This window comes from Heptranchias perlo, chromosome 10, assembly GCF_035084215.1.
Source record: "Heptranchias perlo isolate sHepPer1 chromosome 10, sHepPer1.hap1, whole genome shotgun sequence".
In the NCBI taxonomy this organism is placed as follows: domain Eukaryota; kingdom Metazoa; phylum Chordata; class Chondrichthyes; order Hexanchiformes; family Hexanchidae; genus Heptranchias; species Heptranchias perlo.
In genome coordinates, this window is record NC_090334.1 from 48,984,108 (window position 1) to 49,006,994 (window position 22,887).

Consider the following 22,887-nt stretch of genomic DNA (forward strand, 5'->3'; position numbering starts at 1 on the left):
TATCTCTCTCTCTCTATCTATATATCTATCTCTCCATCTATTTCTCTCTGTCTCTATCTATGTATCTATCTATCTCTCTCTCTCTGTCTATGTGTCTATCTGTGTAGCTCTCTATCTATCTATCTATCTGTGTATCTATCTATGAATCTATGTATCTCTCTAACTATCTATCTATGTATCTCTCTATCTATATATCTCTCTCTATCTATATATCTATCTCCCTATCTATGTATCTATCTATCTATGTACGTATCTATCTATATATTTCTCTATCTCTCACGCTATCTATGTATGTATTTCTCTTTCAGTCGATCTATCCTCTATCTATCTATCTCTCCATCTATCTATCTATGTATCTCTCTATCTATCTCTCTCTCTATGTCTATGTATCTATTAATCTATCTCTCTCTATCTATGTATCTATCTATCTATCTGTGGATCTATGTATCTATCTATCTCTCTCTCTATCTATGTATCTATCAACCTCTCTCTCTACATATCTATCTATCTGCTTTTCCCTCGATCTCTGTATCTACCTATTTAGCTCTCTAATTATCTATGTATCCATCGATCTATATATCTATCGATCTATCTCTCTATCTATGTATCTATCTATCTATTTATATATATTATGCTATCTGTCTATATATTTCTCTTTCTATCTCTCTATGTATCTATCTATGTATCTATCACTCTATATATCTATCGATCTATCTCTCTATCTATGTATCTATCTATTTATATATATTATGCTATCTGTCTATATATTTCTCTTTCTATCTATCTCTCTATGTATCTATCTATCTATGTATCTATCTATGTTTGTATCCATTTACCTCTCTATCTATGTATCTATCTGTGCAGCTATCTATCTATGTATCTACCTATCTTTCGATCTATGTATCTATCTATCTATCTGTGTATCTATCTATGAATCTATATATCTCTCTAACTATCTATGTATCTCTCTATCTATATCTCTCTATCTATTTATGTATGTATCTCTCTATCAATGTATCTATCTACTTATGTATGTATCTATATATTTCTCTATCTCTCTCGCTATCCATCCATGTTTTTCTCTTTCTATCGATCTATCCTCTATCTCTCCATCTATCTATCTATCTGTGTATCTAAGTATGTATCTATATATCTATCTCGCTATCTATGTACTCTGTCTATGTATGTATGCATGTATGTATGTATCTATCTATATCTATGTATCTATCTATATTGGTGAATTTCATCCATACAAAAACTGATAAAATAACAGTACATATCTTCTCTTAGGGAGCGGAAGAAGATTTTTTTATGAAACTGTATAGAAATAAAACAAAAACAAGAGATGCTTCTGATGAAATTAACACACAAACAGAAACACAAATGAAAGAAACTACTCAGAAGGGGAGGTCAAAGTTGGCGGAAGTACCTGATGTAACCTTTACTTGCCCCAAGTTTCCAGCTTTCAAAAAAACAAAGACATACAAACTGGACAGATCTCACAGCTTATCAGAAACAGAAGAACGTGATCAACATGACATAACTGCAACAAGCACAGATATAGAATCCCATTTAAAAACAGCAGAAACCCCACAAAAAGTGAAAAAACGAAGAAGAAAAATAAAACTTCCACATATTGGTGCAAGAGGAATAAAAATAGGGAAAACAGAAGCCTCTGAGGATGAAAAACAAGAACTTTCGACAGGTACCATGGATTCCTCCACTTTGAAATATGATACAATAAGTGCAGATAGTACACCACAAAAAACAAATGACACCACAATAACAACAATAAAACAATCTGAACCAAAGCTGGAGAATCAAAGTCATGAAATGGCTGGGGACAATACCAACATTGAATCCAAATTCAAAATGCCAAAACTCAAAATAGCTAAATTTGTACTTTCAGAACCAATTCTGCCCACATTTGATACTGCAACCAAATTACCAGAGGACGGAACATATTTTCAAACATCAGATGCAAATGTGGAACACCAAAAAATTGAAATTGAATGTTCAAATACACACAGTGACACAATACCAGCTATTCAGATTACAGATTCTGAAAAGAAATTAAAAACAAGTGGTGGAATGTCAAAACTTAAGTCACAAATGGGTAGCGAACATGTGAAAACAACTACATCACAACAAGGTGTCTCCCAAAAAGAAGTTAGTATCACAGATGTAAAATCTGATGTTACATTACTATTACATGAGGATCATGAAGCAAGCATCAACAAGCAAATTACTGACATTTCACTTCCAAAATGTGAAACACGAAACAAGAAACCCAAGACTGATATGCAAGGAAAAATAAAAAAGCCCAAAATGAAAGAGCCCAAAGATAAAACTGCTGGAACTTACCCAAAATCTTCTAAACTTGCAATTGATGTCAGCTTAATGAAAGTTGACGTCTCGCTACCAAGCACCGATGTGGATGTGAAAGGGTCAGCAGTAGAGATAAAACCAGGCAAGTTGGAAGATGTACTCAGTGTTGGGGCCATTGAGCTGGAAGGCCCTGATGCCAGTCTAAAAATGCCCAAAATAAAAAAGCCATCAACAGATATTCCTACTCCAACAGTGAAAGGGAAAACTGATGTTGATACAGCCTTGTCTAAGCCTGAGTTTGATGTACCAGCTCCTGCACTGTCAGGAGACATAAAAGGTCCAGCGACTGATATCAATGTCCCAACATTAGATGTGGATGTTGGGTTAGCAGACCTGAAGGTGAAAGGTGATGGTGGTAAATTTAAAATGCCAACAAAGAAAATGCCATCATTTGGAGTTTCATTTCCAAAATTCAAAGGTCCTGAAGTGGACGTCAGCATGAAGCAGCATGATGTGGATATTTCACTTGCAAAACCTGATGTGGATATTAAAGGCACAGAGATTGATGTTGGAGTACCAGAATGTGAAGTCAATGTGGAGATACCTGATGTAGACATTGAAGGAGGAGGAGGAAATATTAAACTGGCCAAATTTAAAGGGCCGAAATCTGGATTTTCTGCACCCGACATAAAATCTCCCAAAATGAAATTTGATGCCAGCCTGCCCAAAGTTGACACCTCTCCACCAAAAACAGATGTGGATGTGAAAATGCCAGCAGCAGACATAAACCCAGGCAAGTTGGAAGGTGATCTCAGTGTTGGGGACATTGAGCTGGAAGGCCCTGATGCCAGTCTAAAAATGCCCAAGATAAAAAAGCCATCAATAGATATTCCTATTCCAACGGTGAAAGGGAAAATTGATGTTGATACAGCCTTGTCTAAGCCTGAGTTTGGTGTAGCTACTCCTGGACTGTCAGTGGACATCAAAGGTCCAGCAACTGACATCCATGTCCCAACAATGGATGTGGATGTTGGTTCAGCAGATCTAAAAGTGAGAAGTGATGGTAGCATGTTTAAAATGCCAACCATGAAAATGCCATCATTTGGAGTTTCATTTCCAAAATGCAAAGGTCCTCAAGTGGACGTCACCATGAAAGAGCCAGATGTGGATATTTCACTTGCAAAACTTGACATGGATATTAAAGGCCCAAATATTGACGTCGCACAAACAGAAGGTGAAGTCGACGTGGAAATACCTGATGTAGACGTTGATGGAGGGGGAGGAAAAATTAAAATGCCCAAATTTAAAGGGCCAAAATTTGGATTTTCTGCACCCGATATAAAAGCTCACAAAATGAAACTTGATGCCAGTCTGCCCAAAGCTGACATTTCTATACCAAAAGCTGATGTGGATGTGAAAGTGCCAGCAGTAGACATAAAACCAGGCAAGTTGGAAGGTGATCTCAGTGTTGGGGTCATTGAGGTGGAAGGTCCTGATGCCCAGCTAAAAATGCCCAAGATAAAAAAGCCATCAATAGATATTCCAATTCCAACGGTGAAAGGGAAAGTTGATGTTGATACAGCGTTGTCTAAGCCTGAGTTTGATGTAGCAGCTCCTGGACTGTCAGTGGACATCAAAGGTCCAGCAACTGACATCCATGTCCCGACAATAGATGTGGATGTTCATTCAGCGGACCTGAAGGTGAAAGGTGATGGTGGTAAGTTTAAAATGCCAACCATGAAAATACCAAAATTTGGAGTTTCATTTCCAAAATTTAAAGGTCCTGAAGTGGACGTCAGCATGAAGAAGCCAGATGTGGATATTTCACAAGCAAAACCTGACGTGGATATTAAAGGCCCAAAGATTGATGTAGGAGCACCAGAATGTGAAGTCGATGTGCAGATACCTGATGTAGACATTGAAGGGGGAGGAGGAAAAATTAAATTGCCCAAATCTAAAGGGCCGAAATTTGGATTTTCTGCATCTGACAGAAAACCTCCCAAAATGAAACTCGACACCAGCCTGCCCAAAGTTGACATCACTCTACCAAAAGCAGATGTGGATGTGAAAGTGCCAGCAGTAGACATAAAACCAGGCAAGTTGGAAGGTGAACTCAATGATGGGACCGTTGAGCTGGAAGGCCCCGATGCCAGTCTAAAAATGCCCAAGATAAAAATGCCATCAATAGACCTTCCTAATCCAAAGGTGAAAGGGAAAATTGATGTTGATACAGCCTTGTCTAAGCCTGAGTTTGATGTAGCAGCTCCTGGACTGTCAGTGGACATCAAAGGTCCAACGACTGAGATCCATATCCCAACAATAGATGTGGATGTTGGTTCAGCAGACCTGAAGGAGAAAGGTGATGGTGGTAAGTTTAAAATACCAACCATGAAAATGCCATCCTTTGGAGTTTCACTTCCAAAATTCAAAGGTCCTGAAGTGGACGTCAGCGTAAAGAAGCCAGATATGGATATTTCACTTCCAGAACCAGACATTGATATTAAAGGCCCGAAGATTGATGTAGGAGCACCAGATTGTGAAGTCGATGTGGAGATACCTGATGTAGACATTTGTGGAGGCGGAGGTAAAATTAAAATGCCCAAATTTAAAGGGCCGAAATTTGGATTTTCTGCAGCCGACATAAAAACTCCCAAAATGAAACTCAATGCCAGCATTCCCAAGGCCGACATCTCTCTGCCAAAAGCTGATGTGGATGTGAAAGAGCAAGCGGTAGACATAAAACCAGGCAAGTTGGAAGGTGATCTCAGTGTTGGGGCAAATGAGCTGGAAGGCCCTGATGCCAGTCTAAAAATGCCCAAGATAAAAAAGCCATCAGTAGATATTCCCATTCCAACCATGAAAGGGAAAATTGATGTTGATACAGCGTTGTCTAAGCCTGAGTTTGATGTAGCAGCTCCTGGACTGTCAGTGGACATCAAAGGTCCAGCAACTGACATCCATGTCCCAACAATAGATGTGGATGTTCAATCAGCGGACCTGAAGGTGAAAGGTGATGGTGGTAAGTTTAAAATGCCAACCATGAAAATGCCATCCTTTGGAGCTTCACTTCCAAAATTCAAAGGTCCTGAAGTGGACCTCAGCATGAAGAAGCCAGATATGGATATTTCACTTCCAGAACCAGACATTTATATTGAAGGCCCGAAGATTGATGTAGGAGCACCAGAATGTGAAGTCAATGTGGAGATACCTGATGTCGACATTGGTGGAGTCGGAGGTAAAAGTAAACTGCCCAAATTTAAAGGGCCGAAATTTGGATTTTCTGCACCTGACATAAAACCTCCCAAAATGAAACTTGATGCCAGCCTTCCCAAGGCTAACATCTCTCTACCAAAAGCTGATGTGGATGTGAAAGTGCCAGCAGTAGACATAAAACCAGGCAAGTTGGAAGGTGAACTCAGTGTTGGGGCTGTGGAGGTGGAAGGTCCGGATGCCAGTCTAAAAATGCCCAAGATAAAAATGCCATCAATAGATCTTCCTATTCCAATGGTGAAAGGGAAAATTGATGTTGACACAGCGTTGTCGAAGCCTGAGTTTGATGTAGCAGCTCCTGGACTGTCAGTGGACATCAAAGGTCCAGCGACTGACATAAATTTCCCAACAATAGATGCGGATGTGGGTTCAGCAGACCTGAAGGTGAAAGGTGATGGTGGTAAGTTTAAAATGCCAACCATGAAAATGCCATCCTTTGGAGTTTCACTTCCAAAATTTAAAGGTCCTGAAGTGGACCTCAGCATGAAGAAGCCAGATATGGATATTTCACTTCCAGAACCAGACATTGATATTAAAGGCCCGAAGATTGATGTAGGAGCACCAGAATGTGAAGTCGATGTGGAGATACCTGATGTAGACATTGGTGGAGGCGGAGGTAAAATTAAAATGCCCAAATTTAAAGGGCCAAAATTTGGATTTTCTGCACCTGACATAAAACCTCCCAAAATGAAACTTGATGCCAGCCTTCCCAAGGCTGACATCTCTCTACCAAAAGCTGATGTGGATGTGAAAGTGCCAGCAGTAGACATAAAACCAGGCAAGTTGGAAGGTGAACTCAGTGTTGGGGCTGTGGAGGTGGAAGGTCCTGATGCCAGTCTAAAAATGCCCAAGATAAAAATGCCATCAATAGATCTTCCTATTCCAATGGTGAAAGGGAAAATTGATGTTGACACAGCGTTGTCGAAGCCTGAGTTTGATGTAGCAGCTCCTGGACTGTCAGTGGACATCAAAGGTCCAGCGACTGACATCCATGTCCCAACAATAGATGTGGATGTTCAATCAGCGGACCTGAAGGTGAAATGTGATGGTGGTAAGTTTAAAATGCCAACCATGAAAATGCCATCCTTCGGAGTTTCACTTCCAAAATTTAAAGGTCCTGAAGTGGACCTCAGCATGAAGAAGCCAGATATGGATATTTCACTTCCAGAACCAGACATTTATATTAAAGGCCCGAAGATTGATGTAGGAGCACCAGAATGTGAAGTCAATGTGGAGATACCTGATGTAGACATTGGTGGAGTCGGAGGTAAAAGTAAACTGCCCAAATTTAAAGGGCCGAAATTTGGATTTCCTGCACCTGACATAAAACCTCCCAAAATGAAACTTGATGCCAGCCTTCCCAAGGCTAACATCTCTCTACCAAAAGCTGATGTGGATGTGAAAGTGCCAGCAGTAGACATAAAACCAGGCAAGTTGGAAGGTGAACTCAGTGTTGGGGCTGTGGAGGTGGAAGGTCCTGATGCCAGTCTAAAAATGCCCAAGATAAAAATGCCATCAATAGATCTTCCTATTCCAATGGTGAAAGGGAAAATTGATGTTGACGCAGCGTTGTCTAAGCCTGAGTTTGATGTCGCAGCTCCTGGACTGTCAGTGGACATCAAAGGTCCAGCGACTGACATAAATTTCCCAACAATAGATGCGGATGTGGGTTCAGCAGACCTGAAGGTGAAAGGTGATGGTGGTAAGTTTAAAATGCCAACCATGAAAATGCCATCCTTCGGAGTTTCATTTCCAAAATTTAAAGGTCCTGAAGTGGACCTCAGCATGAAGAAGCCAGATATGGATATTTCACTTCCAGAACCAGACATTGATATTAAAGGCCCGAAGATTGATGTAGGAGCACCAGAATGTGAAGTCGATGTGGAGATACCTGATGTAGACATTGGTGGAGGCGGAGGTAAAATTAAAATGCCCAAATTTAAAGGGCCGAAATTTGGATTTTCTGCACCTGACATAAAACCTCCCAAAATGAAACTTGATGCCAGCCTTCCCAAAGCTGACATCTCTCTACCAAAAGCTGATGTGGATGTGAAAGTGCCAGCAGTAGACATAAAACCAGGCAAGTTGGAAGGTGAACTCAGTGTTGGGGCTGTGGAGGTGGAAGGTCCTGATGCCAGTCTAAAAATGCCCAAGATAAAAATGCCATCAATAGATCTTCCTATTCCAATGGTGAAAGGGAAAATTGATGTTGACACAGTGTTGTCTAAGCCTGAGTTTGATGTCGCAGCTCCTGGACTGTCAGTGGACATCAAAGGTCCAGCGACTGACATAAATTTCCCAACAATAGATGCGGATGTGGGTTCAGCAGACCTGAATGTGAAAGGTGATGGTGGTAAGTTTAAAATGCCAACCATGAAAATGCCATCCTTTGGAGTTTCACTTCCAAAACTCAAAGGTCCTGAAGTGGACGTTAGCATGAAGGAACCGGATGTGGATATTTCACTTGCAAAACCTGAAGCGGATATGAAAGGGCCAAAGATTGACATACGAGCACCAGAATGTGAAGTCGATGTGGAGATACCTGCTGTAGACATTGATGGAGGGGGAGGAAAAATTAAAATGCCCAATTTTAAAGGGCCGAAATTTGGCTTTTCGACACCCGATATAAAAGCTCCGCAAATAAACCTTGATGCCAGCCTGCCCAAAGTTGACATCTCTGTACCAAAAGTTAATGTGGATGTGAAAGTGCCAGCAGTAGACATAAAACCAGGCAAGTTGGAAGGTGATCTCAGTGTTGGGGCAAATGAGCTGGAAGTCCCTGATGCCAGTCTAAAAATGCCCAAGATAAAAAAGCCATCAGTAGATATTCCCATTCCAACCATGAAAGAGAAAATTGATGTTGATACAGCGTTGTCTAAGCCTGAGTTTGATGTAGCAGCTCCTGGACTGTCAGTGGACATCAAAGGTCCACCAACTGACATCCATGTCCCAACAATAGATGTGGATGTTCATTCAGTGGACCTGAAGGTGAAAGGTGATGGTGGTAAGTTTAAAATGCCAACCATGAAAATGCCATCCTTTGGAGTTTCACTTCCAAAATTTAAAGGTCCTGAAGTGGACCTCAGCATGAAGAAGCCAGATATGGATATTTCACTTCCAGAACCAGACATTGATATTAAAGGCCCGAAGATTGATGTAGGAGCACCAGAATGTGAAGTCGATGTGGAGATACCTGATGTAGACATTGGTGGAGGCGGAGGTAAAATTAAAATGCCCAAATTTAAAGGGCCAAAATTTGGATTTTCTGCACCTGACATAAAACCTCCCAAAATGAAACTTGATGCCAGCCTTCCCAAGGCTGACATCTCTCTACCAAAAGCTGATGTGGATGTGAAAGTGCCAGCAGTAGACATAAAACCAGGCAAGTTGGAAGGTGAACTCAGTGTTGGGGCTGTGGAGGTGGAAGGTCCTGATGCCAGTCTAAAAATGCCCAAGATAAAAATGCCATCAATAGATCTTCCTATTCCAATGGTGAAAGGGAAAATTGATGTTGACACAGCGTTGTCTAAGCCTGAGTTTGATGTAGCAGCTCCTGGATTGTCAGTGGACATCAAAGGTCCAGCGACTGACATCCATATCCCAACAATAGATGTGGAAGTTCATTCAGCGGACCTGAAGGTGAAAGGTGATGGTGGTAAGTTTAAAATGCCAACCATGAAAATGCCATCCTTTGGAGTTTCACTTCCAAAATTCAAAGGTCCTGAAGTGGACCTCAGCATGAAGAAGCCAGATATGGATATTTCACTTCCAGAACCAGACATTGATATTAAAGGCCCGAAGATTGAAGTAGGAGCTCCAGAATGTGAAGTCGATGTGGAGATACCTGATGTAGACATTGATGGAGGCGGAGGTAAAATTAAATTGCCCAAATTTAAAGGGCCGAAATTTGGATTTTCTGCACCTGATATAAAACCTCCCAAAATGAAACTTGATGCCAGCCTTCCCAAGGCTAACATCTCTCTACCAAAAGCTGATGTGGATGTGAAAGTGCCAGCAGTAGACATAAAACCAGGCAAGTTGGAAGGTGAACTCAGTGTTGGGGCTGTGGAGGTGGATGGTCCTGATGCCAGTCTAAAAATGCCCAAGTTAAAAATGCCATCAATAGATCTTCCTATTCCAATGGTGAAAGGGAAAATTGATGTTGACACAGTGTTGTCTAAGCCTGAGTTTGATGTAGCAGCTCCTGGAGTGGACATCAAAGGTCCAGCGACTGACATAAATGTCCCAACAATCGATGTGGATGTGGGTTCAGCAGACCTGAAGGTGAAAGGTGATGGTGGTAAGTTTAAAATGCCAACCATGAAAATGCCATCCTTTGGAGTTTCACTTCCAAAACTCAAACGTCCTGAAGTGGACGTTAGCATGAAGGAGCCAGATGTGGATATTTCACTTGCAAAACCTGAAGCGGATATGAAAGGGCCAAAGATTGACATACGAGCCCCAGAATGTGAAGTCGATGTGGAGATACCTGCTGTAGACATTGATGGACGGGGAGGAAAAATTAAAATGCCCAAATTTAAAGGGCCAAAATTTGGCATTTCTACACCCGATATAAAAGTTCCGCAAATAAACCTTGATGCCAGCCTCACCAAAGTTGACATCTCTGTACCAAAAGCTGATGTGGATGTAAAAGTGCCAGCAGTAGACATAAAACCAGGCAAATTGGAAGGTGAACTCAGTGTTGGGGCTGTGGAGGTGGAAGGCGCTGATGCCAGTCTAAAAATGCCCAAGATAAAAATGCCATCAATAGATCTTCCTATTCCAAAGGTGAAAGGGAAAATTGATGTTGACACAGCGTTGTCTAAGCCTGAGTTTGATGTAGCAGCTCCTGGACTGTCAGTGGACATCAAAGGTCCAGCGACTAACATTCATATCCCAACAATAGAGGCAGATGTTCATTCAGCGGACCTGAAGGTGAAACGTGATGGTGGTAAGTTTAAAATGCCAACCATGAAATTGCCATCTTTTGGAGTTTCATTTCCAAAATTCAAAGGTCCTGAAGTGGACATCAGCATGAAGAAGCCAGATGTGGATATTTCACTTGCAAAACCTGATGTGGATATTAAAGGCCCTAAGATTGATGTAGGAACACCAGAATGTGAAGTCGACGTGGAGATACCTGATGTCGACATTGATGGAGGGGGAGGAAAAATCAAAATGCCCAAAGTTAAAGGGCCAAAATTTGGATTTTCTGCAGCCGACATAAAAACTCCCAAAATGAAACTTGATGCCAGCCTGCCCAAAGTTGACATCTCTCTACCAAAAGTTAATGTGGATGTGAAAGTGCCAGCAGTAGACATAAAACCAGGCAAGTTGGAAGGTGATCTCAGTGTTGGGGCAAATGAGCTGGAAGGCCCTGATGCCAGTCTAAAAATGCCCAAGATAAAAAAGCCATCAGTAGATATTCCCATTCCAACCATGAAAGGGAAAATTGATGTTGATACAGCGTTGTCTAAGCCTGAGTTTGATGTATCAGCTCCTGGATTGTCAGTGGACATCAAAGGTCCAGCAACTGACATCCATGTCCCAACAATAGATGTGGATGTTCATTCAGCGGACCTGAAGGTGAAAGGTGATGGTGGTAAGTTTAAAATGCCAACCATGAAAATGCCATCCTTTGGAGTTTCACTTCCAAAATTTAAAGGTCCTGAAGTGGACCTCAGCATGAAGAAGCCAGATATGGATATTTCACTTCCAGAACCAGACATTGATATTAAAGGCCCGAAGATTGAAGTAGGAGCTCCAGAATGTGAAGTCGATGTGGAGATACCTGATGTAGACATTGATGGAGGCGGAGGTAAAATTAAAATGCCCAAATTTAAAGGGCCGAAATTTGGATTTTCTGCACCTGATATAAAACCTCCCAAAATGAAACTTGATGCCAGCCTTCCCAAGGCTAACATCTCTCTACCAAAAGCTGATGTGGATGTGAAAGTGCCAGCAGTAGACATAAAACCAGGCAAGTTGGAAGGTGAACTCAGTGTTGGGGCTGTGGAGGTGGAAGGTCCGGATGCCAGTCTAAAAATGCCCAAGATAAAAATGCCATCAATAGATCTTCCTATTCCAATGGTGAAAGGGAAAATTGATGTTGACACAGCGTTGTCGAAGCCTGAGTTTGATGTAGCAGCTCCTGGACTGTCAGTGGACATCAAAGGTCCAGCGACTGACATAAATTTCCCAACAATAGATGCGGATGTGGGTTCAGCAGACCTGAAGGTGAAAGGTGCTGGTGGTAAGTTTAAAATGCCAACCATGAAAATGCCATCCTTTGGAGTTTCACTTCCAAAATTTAAAGGTCCTGAAGTGGACCTCAGCATGAAGAAGCCAGATATGGATATTTCACTTCCAGAACCAGACATTGATATTAAAGGCCCGAAGATTGATGTAGGAGCACCAGAATGTGAAGTCGATGTGGAGATACCTGATGTAGACATTGGTGGAGGCGGAGGTAAAATTAAAATGCCCAAATTTAAAGGGCCAAAATTTGGATTTTCTGCACCTGACATAAAACCTCCCAAAATGAAACTTGATGCCAGCCTTCCCAAGGCTGACATCTCTCTACCAAAAGCTGATGTGGATGTGAAAGTGCCAGCAGTAGACATAAAACCAGGCAAGTTGGAAGGTGAACTCAGTGTTGGGGCTGTGGAGGTGGAAGGTCCGGATGCCAGTCTAAAAATGCCCAAGATAAAAATGCCATCAATAGATCTTCCTATTCCAATGGTGAAAGGGAAAATTGATGTTGACACAGCGTTGTCGAAGCCTGAGTTTGATGTAGCAGCTCCTGGACTGTCAGTGGACATCAAAGGTCCAGCGACTGACATAAATGTCCCAACAATAGATGTGGATGTGGGTTCAGCAGACCTGAAGGTGAAAGGTGATGGTGGCAAGTTTAAAATGCCAACCATGAAAATGCCATCCTTTGGAGTTTCACTTCCAAAACTCAAACGTCCTGAAGTGGACGTTAGCATGAAGGAGCCAGATGTGGATATTTCACTTGCAAAACCTGAAGCGGATATGAAAGGGCCAAAGATTGACATACGAGCCCCAGAATGTGAAGTCGATGTGGAGATACCTGCTGTAGACATTGATGGACGGGGAGGAAAAATTAAAATGCCCAAATTTAAAGGGCCGAAATTTGGCATTTCTACACCCGATATAAAAGCTCCGCAAATAAACCTTGATGCCAGCCTCACCAAAGTTGACATCTCTGTACCAAAAGCTGATGTGGATGTGAAAGTGCCAGCAGTAGACATAAAACCAGGCAAGTTGGAAGGTGAACTCAGTGTTGGGGCTGTGGAGGTGGAAGGCGCTGATGCCAGTCTAAAAATGCCCAAGATAAAAATGCCATCAATAGATCTTCCTATTCCAATGGTGAAAGGGAAAATTGATGTTGACACAGCGTTGTCTAAGCCTGAGTTTGATGTAGCAGCTCCTGGACTGTCAGTGGACATCAAAGGTCCAGCGACTAACATCCATATCCCAACAATAGAGGCAGATTTTCATTCAGCGGACCTGAAGGTGAAACGTGATGGTGGTAAGTTTAAAATGCCAACCATTAAATTGCCATCTTTTGGAGTTTCATTTCCAAAATTCAAAGGTCCTGAAGTGGACATCAGCATGAAGAAGCCAGATGTGGATATTTCACTTGCAAAACCTGATGTGGATATTAAAGGCCCTAACATTGATGTAGGAACACCAGAATGTGAAGTCGATGTGGAGATACCTGATGTCGACATTGATGGAGGGGGAGGAAAAATCAAAATGCCCAAAGTTAAAGGGCCAAAATTTGGATTTTCTGCACCCGACATAAAAACTCCCAAAATGAAACTTGATGCCAGCCTGCCCAAAGTTGACATCTCTCTACCAAAAGTTAATGTAGATGTGAAAGTGCCAGCAGTAGACATAAAACCAGGCAAGTTGGAAGGTGATCTCAGTGTTGGGGCAAATGAGCTGGAAGGCCCTGATGCCAGTCTAAAAATGTCCAAGATAAAAAAGCCATCAGTAGATATTCCCATTCCAACCATGAAAGGGAAAATTGATGTTGATACAGCGTTGTCTAAGCCTGAGTTTGATGTAGCAGCTCCTGGATTGTCAGTGGACATCAAAGGTCCAGCAACTGACATCCATGTCCCAACAATAGATGTGGATGTTCATTCAGCGGACCTGAAGGTGAAAGGTGATGGTGGTAAGTTTAAAATGCCAACCATGAAAATGCCATCCTTTGGAGTTTCACTTCCAAAATTCAAAGGTCCTGAAGTGGACCTCAGCATGAAGAAGCCAGATATTTCACTTCCAGAACCAGACATTGATATTAAAGGCCCGAAGATTGAAGTAGGAGCTCCAGAATGTGAAGTCGATGTGGAGATACCTGATGTAGACATTGGTGGAGGCGGAGGTAAAATTAAAATGCCCAAATTTAAAGGGCCGAAATTTGGATTTTCTGCACCTGACATAAAACCTCCCAAAATGAAACTTGATGCCAGCCTTCCCAAGGCTAACATCTCTCTACCAAAAGCTGATGTGGATGTGAAAGTGCCAGCAGTAGACATAAAACCAGGCAAGTTGGAAGGTGAACTCATTGTTGGGGCCGTTGAGCTGGAAGGCACTGATGCCAGTCTAAAAATGCCCAAGATAAAAATGCCATCAATAGATCTTCCTATTCCAATGGTGAAAGGGAAAATTGATGTTGACACAGCGTTGTCTGAGCCTGAGTTTGATGTAGCAGCTCCTGGTCTGTCAGTGGACATCAAAGGTCCAGCGACTGACATAAATGTCCCAACAACAGATGTGGATGTGGGTTCAGCAGGCCTGAAGGTGAAAGGTGCTGGTGGTAAGTTTAAAATGCCAACTATGAAAATGCCATCCTTTGGAGTTTCACTTCCAAAACTCAAAGGTCCTGAAGTGGACGTTAGCATGAAGGAACCGGATGTGGATATTTCACTTGCAAAACCTGAAGTGGATATTAAAGGCACAAAGATTGATGTACAAGCACCTGAATGTGAAGTCAATGTGGAGATACCTGCTGTAGACATTGATGGAGTGGGAGGAAAAATTAAAATGCCCAATTTTAAAGGGCCAAAATTTGGCTTTTCTACACCCGATATAAAAGTTCCGCAAATAAACCTTGATGCCAGCCTGCCCAAAGTTGACATCTCTCTACCAAAATCTGATGTGGATGTGAAAGTGCCAGCAGTAGACATAAAACCAGGCAAGTTGGAAGGTGAACTCAGTGTTGGGGCCATTGAGCTGGAAGGCCCTGATGCCAGTCTACAAATGCCCAAGATAAAAAAGCCATCAATAGATATTCCTATTCCAATGGTGAAAGGGAAAATTGATGTTGATACAGCCTTTTCTGCACCTGAGTTTGACGTATCAGCCCCTGGACTGTCAGTGGACATCAAAGGTCCAGCGACTGACATCCATATCCCAACAATGGAGGCAGATGTTCATTCAGCGGACCTGAAGGTGAAACGTGATGGTGGTAAGTTTAAAATGCCAACCATGAAAATGCCATCATTTGGAGTTTCACTTCCAAAATTCAAAGGTCCTGAAGTGGACCTCAGCATGAAGAAGCCAGATGTGGATATTTCACTTGCAAAACCTGATGTGGATATAAAAGGCCCTAAGATTGATGTGGGAGCACCAGAATGTGAAGTCGACGTTGAGATACCTGATGTCGACATTGATGGAGGCGGAGGAAAAATCAAAATGCCCAAAGTTAAAGGGCCGAAATTTGGATTTTCTGCACCCGACATAAAAACTCCCAAAATGAAACTTGATGCCAACCTGCCCAAAGTTGATATCTCTCTACCAAAAGTTAATGTGGATGTGAAAGTGCCAGCAGTCGACATAAAACCAGGCAAGTTGGAAGGTGATCTCAGTGTTGGGGCGATTGAAGTGGAAGGCCCTGATGCGAGTCTAAAATTGCCCAAGGTGAAAAAGCCATCAATAGATATTCCTATTCCAACATTGAATGGGAAAACTGATGTTGGTACAGCCTTGTCAAAGCCTGAGTTTGACGTAGCAGCTCCTGGACTGTCAGTGGACATGAAAAGACCAGCGACTGACATCCATGTCCCTACAATAGATGTGGATGTTGGTTCAGCATACCCAAAGGTGAAAGGTGCGGGTAGTAAGTTTAAAATGCCTACCATGAAAATGCCATCGTTTGGAGTTTCACTTCCAAAATTCAAAGGTCCTGAATTGGACGTCAGCATGAAGAAGCCAGATGTGGATATTTCACTTGCAAAACCAAACGTAGATATTAAAGATCCTAAGATTGATGTAGGAGCACCAGAATGCAGAGTCGATGTGGAAATACCTGATGTAGACATTGATGGAAGCGGAGGAAAAATTAAAATGCCCAAATTTAAAGGTCCAAAATTTGGATTTTCTGCACCCGATATGAAAGTTCCCCAAATCCAACTTGATGCCAGCCTGCCCAAAGATGACATCTCTCTACCGAAACCAGATGTGGATGTGAAATTGCCAGCAGTGGACATAAAATCAGGCAAGTTGGAAGGTGATCTCAGTGTTGGGGTCATTGAGTTGGAAGGCCCTGATGCCAGTCTAAAAATGCCCAAGATAAAAAAGCCATCAATAGATATTTCCATTCCAATGGTGAAGGGGAAAATTGATGTTGATACAGCCTTATCTAAGCCTGAGTTTGATGTATCAGCTCCTGGACTGTCAGTGGACATGAAAAGACCACTGACTGACACCCATGTCCCAACAATAGATGTGGATGTGGGTTCAGCAGACCTGAAGGTGAAAGGTGCGGGTAGTAAGTTTAAAATGCCAACCATGAAATTGCCATCGTTTGGGGTTTCACTTCCAAAATTCAAAGGTCCTGAAGTGGACATCAGCATGAAGAAGCCAGATGTGGATATTTCACTTGCAAAACCTGACATGGATATTAAAGGCCCAAAGATTGATGTAGCGGCACCAGAATGTGAAGTCGATGTGGAGATACCTGATGTAGACGTTGATGGAGAGGGAGGAAAAATTAAAATGCCCAAATTTAAAGGGACGAAATTTGGATTTTCTGCCCCTGACATAAAAGCTCCCAAAATAAACCTTGATGCCAGCCTGCCCAAAGTTGACATCTCTCTACCAAAAGCTGATGTGGATGTTAAAGTGCCAGCAGTAGACATAAAACCGGGCAAGTTGGAAGGTGAACTCAGTGTTGGGACTTTTGAGCTGGAAGGCCCTGATGCCCATCTAAAAATGCCCAAGTTGAAAAAGCCATCAATAGATGTTCCTATTCCAATGGTGAAAGGGGAAATTGATGTTGAGACAGCCTTACCCAAGTCTGAGTTTGATGTAGCAGCTCCTGGACTGTCAGTGGACATCAAAGGTCCAGCGACTGACATCCATGTCCCAACAATAGATGTGGATGTGGGTTCAGCAGACCTGAAGGTGAAAGGTGCTGGTGGTAAGTTTAAAATGCCAACCATGAAAATACCATCGTTTGGAGTTTCACTTCCAAAATTCAAAGGTCCCGAAGTGGACGTCAGCATGAAAAAGCCAGATGTGGGTATTTCACTTGCAAAACCTGACGTGGATATTAAAGGCCGAAAGATTGATATAGCGGCACCAGAATGTGAAGTCGATGTGGAAATGCCTGATGTAGACGTTGATGGAGAGGGAGGAAAAATTAAAATGCCCACATTTAAAGGGCCAAAATTTGGATTTTCTGCACCTGACATAAAAGCTCCCAAAATGAAACTTGATGCCAGCCTGCCCAAAGTTGACATCTCTCCACCAAAAGCTGATGTGGATGTTGAAGTGCCAGCAGCAGGCATAAAACCAGGCAAGTTGGAAGGTGATCTCAGTGTTGGGACCATTGAGCTGGAAGGCCCTGATGCCAATCTAAAAATGCCCACGATAAAAAAGCCATCAGTAGATATTCTTGTTTCAACGGTGAAAGGGAAAATTGATGTTGCTACAGCCTTGTCTGAGCCTGAGTTTGACGTGGCAGCTCCTGGACTGTCAGTGGACATCAAAACTCCAGCAACTGATATTCATGCCCCCACAATAGATGTGGATGTTGGTTCAGCAGACCTGAAGGTGAAAGGTGATGGTGGTAAGTTTAAAATGCCAACAATGAAATTGCCATCGTTTGGGGTTTCACTTCCAAAATTCAAAGGTCCTGAAGTGGACATCAGCATGAAGAAGCCAGATGTGGATATTTCACTTCCAGAACCAGACATTGATATTAAAGGCCCGAAGATTGATGTAGCGGCACCAGAATGTGAAGTCGATGTGGAGATACCTGATGTAGACGTTGATGGAGAGGGAGGAAAAATTAAAATGCCCAAATTTAAAGGGACGAAATTTGGATTTTCTGCCCCTGACATAAAAGCTCCCAAAATAAACCTTGATGCCAGCCTGCCCAAAGTTGACATCTCTCTACCAAAAGCTGATGTGGATGTTAAAGTGCCAGCAGTAGACATAAAACCGGGCAAGTTGGAAGGTGAACTCAGTGTTGGGACCATTGAGCTGGAAGGCCCTGATGCCCATCTAAATCTGCCCAAGTTGAAAAAGCCATCAATAGATGTTCCTATTCCAATGGTGAAAGGGGAAATTGATGTTGATACAGCCTTACCCAAGTCTGAGTTTGATGTAGCAGCTCCTGGACTGTCAGTGGACATCAAAGGTCCAGCGACTGACATCCATGTCCCAACAATAGATGTGGATGTGGGTTCAGCAGACCTGAAGGTGAAAGGTGCTGGTGGTAAGTTTAAAATGCCAACCATGAAAATACCATCGTTTGGAGTTTCACTTCCAAAATTCAAAGGTCCTGAAGTGGACGTCAGCATGAAGAAGCCAGATGTGGATATTTCACTTGCAAAACCTGACGTGGATATTAAAGGCCGAAAGATTGATGTAGCGGCACCAGAATGTGAAGTCGATGTGGAAATGCCTGATGTAGACATTGATGGAGGGGGAGGAAAAATTAAAATTCCCAAATTTAAAGCGCTGAAATTTGGATTTTCTGCCCCTGACATAAAATCTCCCAAAATGAAACTTGATGCCAGCCTGCCCAAAGTTGACATCTCTCTACCAAAAGCTGATGTGGATGTGAAAGTGCGAGGAGTAGACATAGAACCAGGTAAGTTAGAAGGTGATCTTAGCGTTGGGTCCATTGAGCTGGAAGGCCCTGATGCCAGTCTAACAATGCCCAAGATAAAAAAGCCATCACTCGATATTCCTATTCCAATGGTGAAAGGGAAAATTGATGCTGATACAGCCTTGTCTAAGCCTGAGTTTGATGTAGCAGCTCCTGGACTGTCAGTGGACATCAAAGTTCCAGCGACTGACATAAATGTCCCAACAACAGATGTGGATGTTGGTTCAGCAGACCTGAAGGTGAAAGTTGATGGTGGTAAGTTTAAAATACCAACCATGAAAATGCCATCATTTGGAATTTCACTTCCCAAATTCAAAGGTCCTGAAGTGGACATCAGCATGAAGAAGCCAGATGTGGAAATTTTACTTCCAAAACCTGACGTGGTTATTAAAGGCCCAAAGATTGATGTAGGGGCACCAGAATGTGATGTTGATATTGAGATACCTGATGTAGACATTGATGGAGGAGGAGGAAAAATTAAAATGTCCCAATTTAAGGGTCCGAAATTTTCTGCACCTGACATAAACGCTCCCGAAATGGAACTTGTTGCCAGCCTGCCCAAAGTTGACATCTCTCTACCAAAAGCTGATGTGAATGTAAAAGTGCCAGCTGTAGACGTAAAACCAGGCAAGTTGGAAAGTGAACTCAGAGTTGGGGCCGTTGTGCTGGAAGGTCCTGATGCCAGTCTAAAAATGCCCAAGATTAAAAAGCCATCAATAGATATTCCCATTCCAACGGTGAAAGGGAAAATTGATGTTGATCCAGCGTTGTCTAAGTCTGAGTTTGATGTCGCAGCTCCTGGACTGTCAGTGGACATCAAAAGTCCAGTGACTGACATCCATGTCCGAACAATAGATGCGGATGTTGGTTCAGCAGACCTGAAGGTAAAAGGTGATGGTAGTAAGTTTAAAATGCCAACCATGAAATTGCCATCGTTTGGCATTTCGCTACCAAAATTCAAAGGTTCTGAAGTGGACGTCAGCATGCAGAAGCCAGATGCAGCTATTTCACTTGCAAAACCAGATGTGGATATTAAAGGCCCAAAGGTTGATTTAGGAGCACCAGAATGTGAAGTCGATGTGAAGATTCCTGATGCAGACATTGATGGAGGCGAAGGAAAAATTAAATTGTCCAAATTTCAAGTTCCAAAATTTGGATTTTCTGCACGTGACATAAAAGCTCCTAAAATGAATCTTGATGCCAGCCTATCCAAGGTTGATATCTCTCTACCAAAAGCTGACGTGGATGTGAAAGTGCCAGCAGTAGACATAAAACCAGGCAAGTTGGAAGGTGAGCTCAGTGTTGCGGCCACGGAGCTGGAAGGCCCTGATGCCAGTCTAAAAATGCCCACAATAAAAAAGCCATCAGTAAGTATTCCTATTCCAATGGTGGAAGGGAAAATTGATGTTGATACAGCCTTGTCTAGGCCTGAGTTTGATGTAGGAGCTCCTGCACTGTCAGTGGGCATCAAAGCTCCAGCGACTGACATCCATGACCCAACAATAGATGTGGATGTTGGTTCAGCAGACCTGAAGGTGAAAGGTGCTGGTGGTAAGTTTAAAATGCCAACCATGAAAATGCCATCCTTTGGATTTTCACTTCCAAAATTCAAAGGTTCTGAAGTGGACGTCAGCATGAAGAAGCCAGATGTGGATACTGCACTTGCAAAACCTGATGTGGATGTTAAAGGCCCAAAGATCGATGAGGGAACACCCAAATGTGAAGTCGATATTGAGAAACCTGATGTGGGCATTGGAGGTGGCGGAGGAAAAATTAAAATTCCCAAATTTAAAGGGCCGAAATTTGGATTTTCTGCACCCGATATAAAAGCTCCCAAAATGAACATTGATGCCAGCCTGCCCAAAGTTGACATCTCTCTACCAAAAGCTGATGTGGATGTGAAAGTGCCAGCAGTAGACATAAAACCAGGCAAGTTGGAAGGTGATCTCAGTGTTGGGCCCATTGAGGTGGAAGGCCCTGATGCCAGTCCAAAAATGTCCAAGATAAAAATGCCATCAATAGATATTCCTATTCCAGCTGTGAAAAGGAAAATTGATGTTGATACAGCCTTGTCTAAGCCTGAGTTTGATGTAGCAGCTCCTAGACTGTCAGTGGACGTCAAAGGTCCAGTGACTGACATCCATGTCCCAACAATAGATGTGGATGTTGGGTCAGCAGACCTGAAAGTGAAAGGTGATGGTGGTAAATTTAAAATGCCAACCATGAAAATGCCATCCTTTGGCGTTTCACTTCCAAAATTCAAAGGTCCTGAAGTGGACGTCAGTATGAAGAAGCCAGATGTGGATATTTTACTTGCAAAACCTGAAGTGGATATTAAAGGCCCAAAGATTGATGTAGGAGTACCAGAATGTGAAGTCGACGTGCAGATACCTGATGTAGACATTGAAGGAGGAGAAGGAAAAATTAAAATGCCCAAATTTAAAGGGCCGAAATTTGGATTTTCTGCACCTGACATAAAAGCTCCCAAAGTAAACCTTGATGCCAGCCTGCCCAAAGTTGACATATCTCTACCAAAAGCTGATGTGGATGTGAAAGTGCCAGCAGTAGACATAAAACCAGGCAAGTTGGAAGGTGATCTCAGTGTTGCGGCCATGGAGCTGGATGGCCTTGATTCCAGTCTAAAAATGCCCAACATAAAGAAGCCATCAATAGATATTCCTATTCCAACGGTGGAAGGGAAAATTGATGTTGATACAGCCTTGTCTAAGCCTGAAGTTGAAGTAGCAGCTTCTGGACTGTCAGTGGACATCAAAGGTCCAGCAGCTGACTTCCATGCCCCCACAACAGATATGGATGTTGGTTCAGCAGACCAGAAGCTGAAGGGTGCTGGTGGTAAGTTTAAAATGCCAACTGTGAAAATGCCATCATTTGGAATTTCTCTTCCAAAATTCAAAGGTCCTGATGTGGATGTCAGCATGAAGAAGCCAGATGTGGATATTTCACTTGTAGAACCTGAATTGGACATTAAGGGTCTAACGATTGATGTAGGAGTGCCAGAATGTGAAGTAGATGTGAAGGTGCCTGACACAGGAGAAGGAAGTAAAATTAAAATGCCAAAAATGGAAGGGCCAAAGTTTGGATTTTCTGGTTCTGACATGAAGTTCCCCAATCTTGATGTTGATATCAGCCTGACGAAAGCTCCCAGCTATCTAACTGAAGGCAATGTTGGTGTGAAAGTGACTGAAGTAAAAACGAAACCTGGGAAGTTGGTTGGTGATCTCAATGTTGGGGATATTGAACTGCAAGGCCCTGATGCCAACGTGAAAATGTCCAACATACAAAAACCATTAACACTGGAGGCTGGTGTTGATGTTGATGCAAGCCAGTCGAAGCCTGAATTTGATGTGAAAGTACCTGATCTATCAGTGGACTTCAGAAGTCCAGAGAGGGTCATCCATGCATCAAGATTAAATATGGGTGCTGATTCAGTGGATACTAAGGAGGGAGATGCAGATCCTAATTTGAAAATGCCAGAGGTGGAAGTATCATCTTTTGGAGTTTCCCTTTCTAAATTTATGTTTCCTGATGTGGACTTCGGCATGAAAACAACAGACAAAGATATTTCATTGTCTCAAGATCCTGATGTTGCCAAGGCTGTGACAAAAGAACCAGGTACTGAAATTGATGTAATGGCATTTGAAGTAAAAGTTGGGAGTGTAGCAGGAAAAATGTTTAGCCGCACGATACAAGTGGCTCAGTTTGAAATATTGGAGCTAACACATCTGGGAGATGAAATTGGTCTTTGGCGATAGCACAAAATGGGCGATAGCAAATAGGCCCGCCCAAATTTTCTTTTCCGTTGAATTCAATGGAAAATAAAAGCGATGGGGTGTAAAACAGGCTGCCAGTTCGTTATCGCCCATTTTGCGCTATTGCCAAAGACCAATTTCACCTCCCAGATGTTCAGAAAGATATCTTATCCCATAACTGTGCTCCATTTGGTAATGGATCAAAATTAGATAGCAAATTAAATAGTGGTAAAACTGACATTAATTTGGAAATGCTTAGCTTTGGAATGAATGGCAAATGATTTAGCGTAGGTGATTTTGATATGAATTTAACATGATAGTAATTTGAAGGAAAGAGCATCATATGGTATGAGGAAAGTGTGCATG

At 42.4% G+C, this 22,887-nt stretch overlaps 2 protein-coding genes across 2 annotated transcripts in view; one reads left to right on the top strand and one right to left on the bottom strand.

Moving 5' to 3' along the window:
• The window catches only part of LOC137326514 (neuroblast differentiation-associated protein AHNAK-like), an 84,866-nt gene that overhangs the window by 58,657 nt on the left and 3,322 nt on the right, over nt 1-22,887 (top strand). The window contains exon 7 of the mRNA XM_067991667.1: nt 1,291-22,384. Within this exon, the coding sequence (XP_067847768.1) occupies nt 1,291-22,384 (21,094 nt within the window). The remainder of the gene's footprint in view (nt 1-1,290; nt 22,385-22,887) is intronic.
• LOC137326515 (5'-3' exonuclease PLD3) overlaps nt 1-22,887 on the bottom strand; it is a 117,246-nt gene that overhangs the window by 20,347 nt on the left and 74,012 nt on the right. The window lies entirely within an intron of this gene.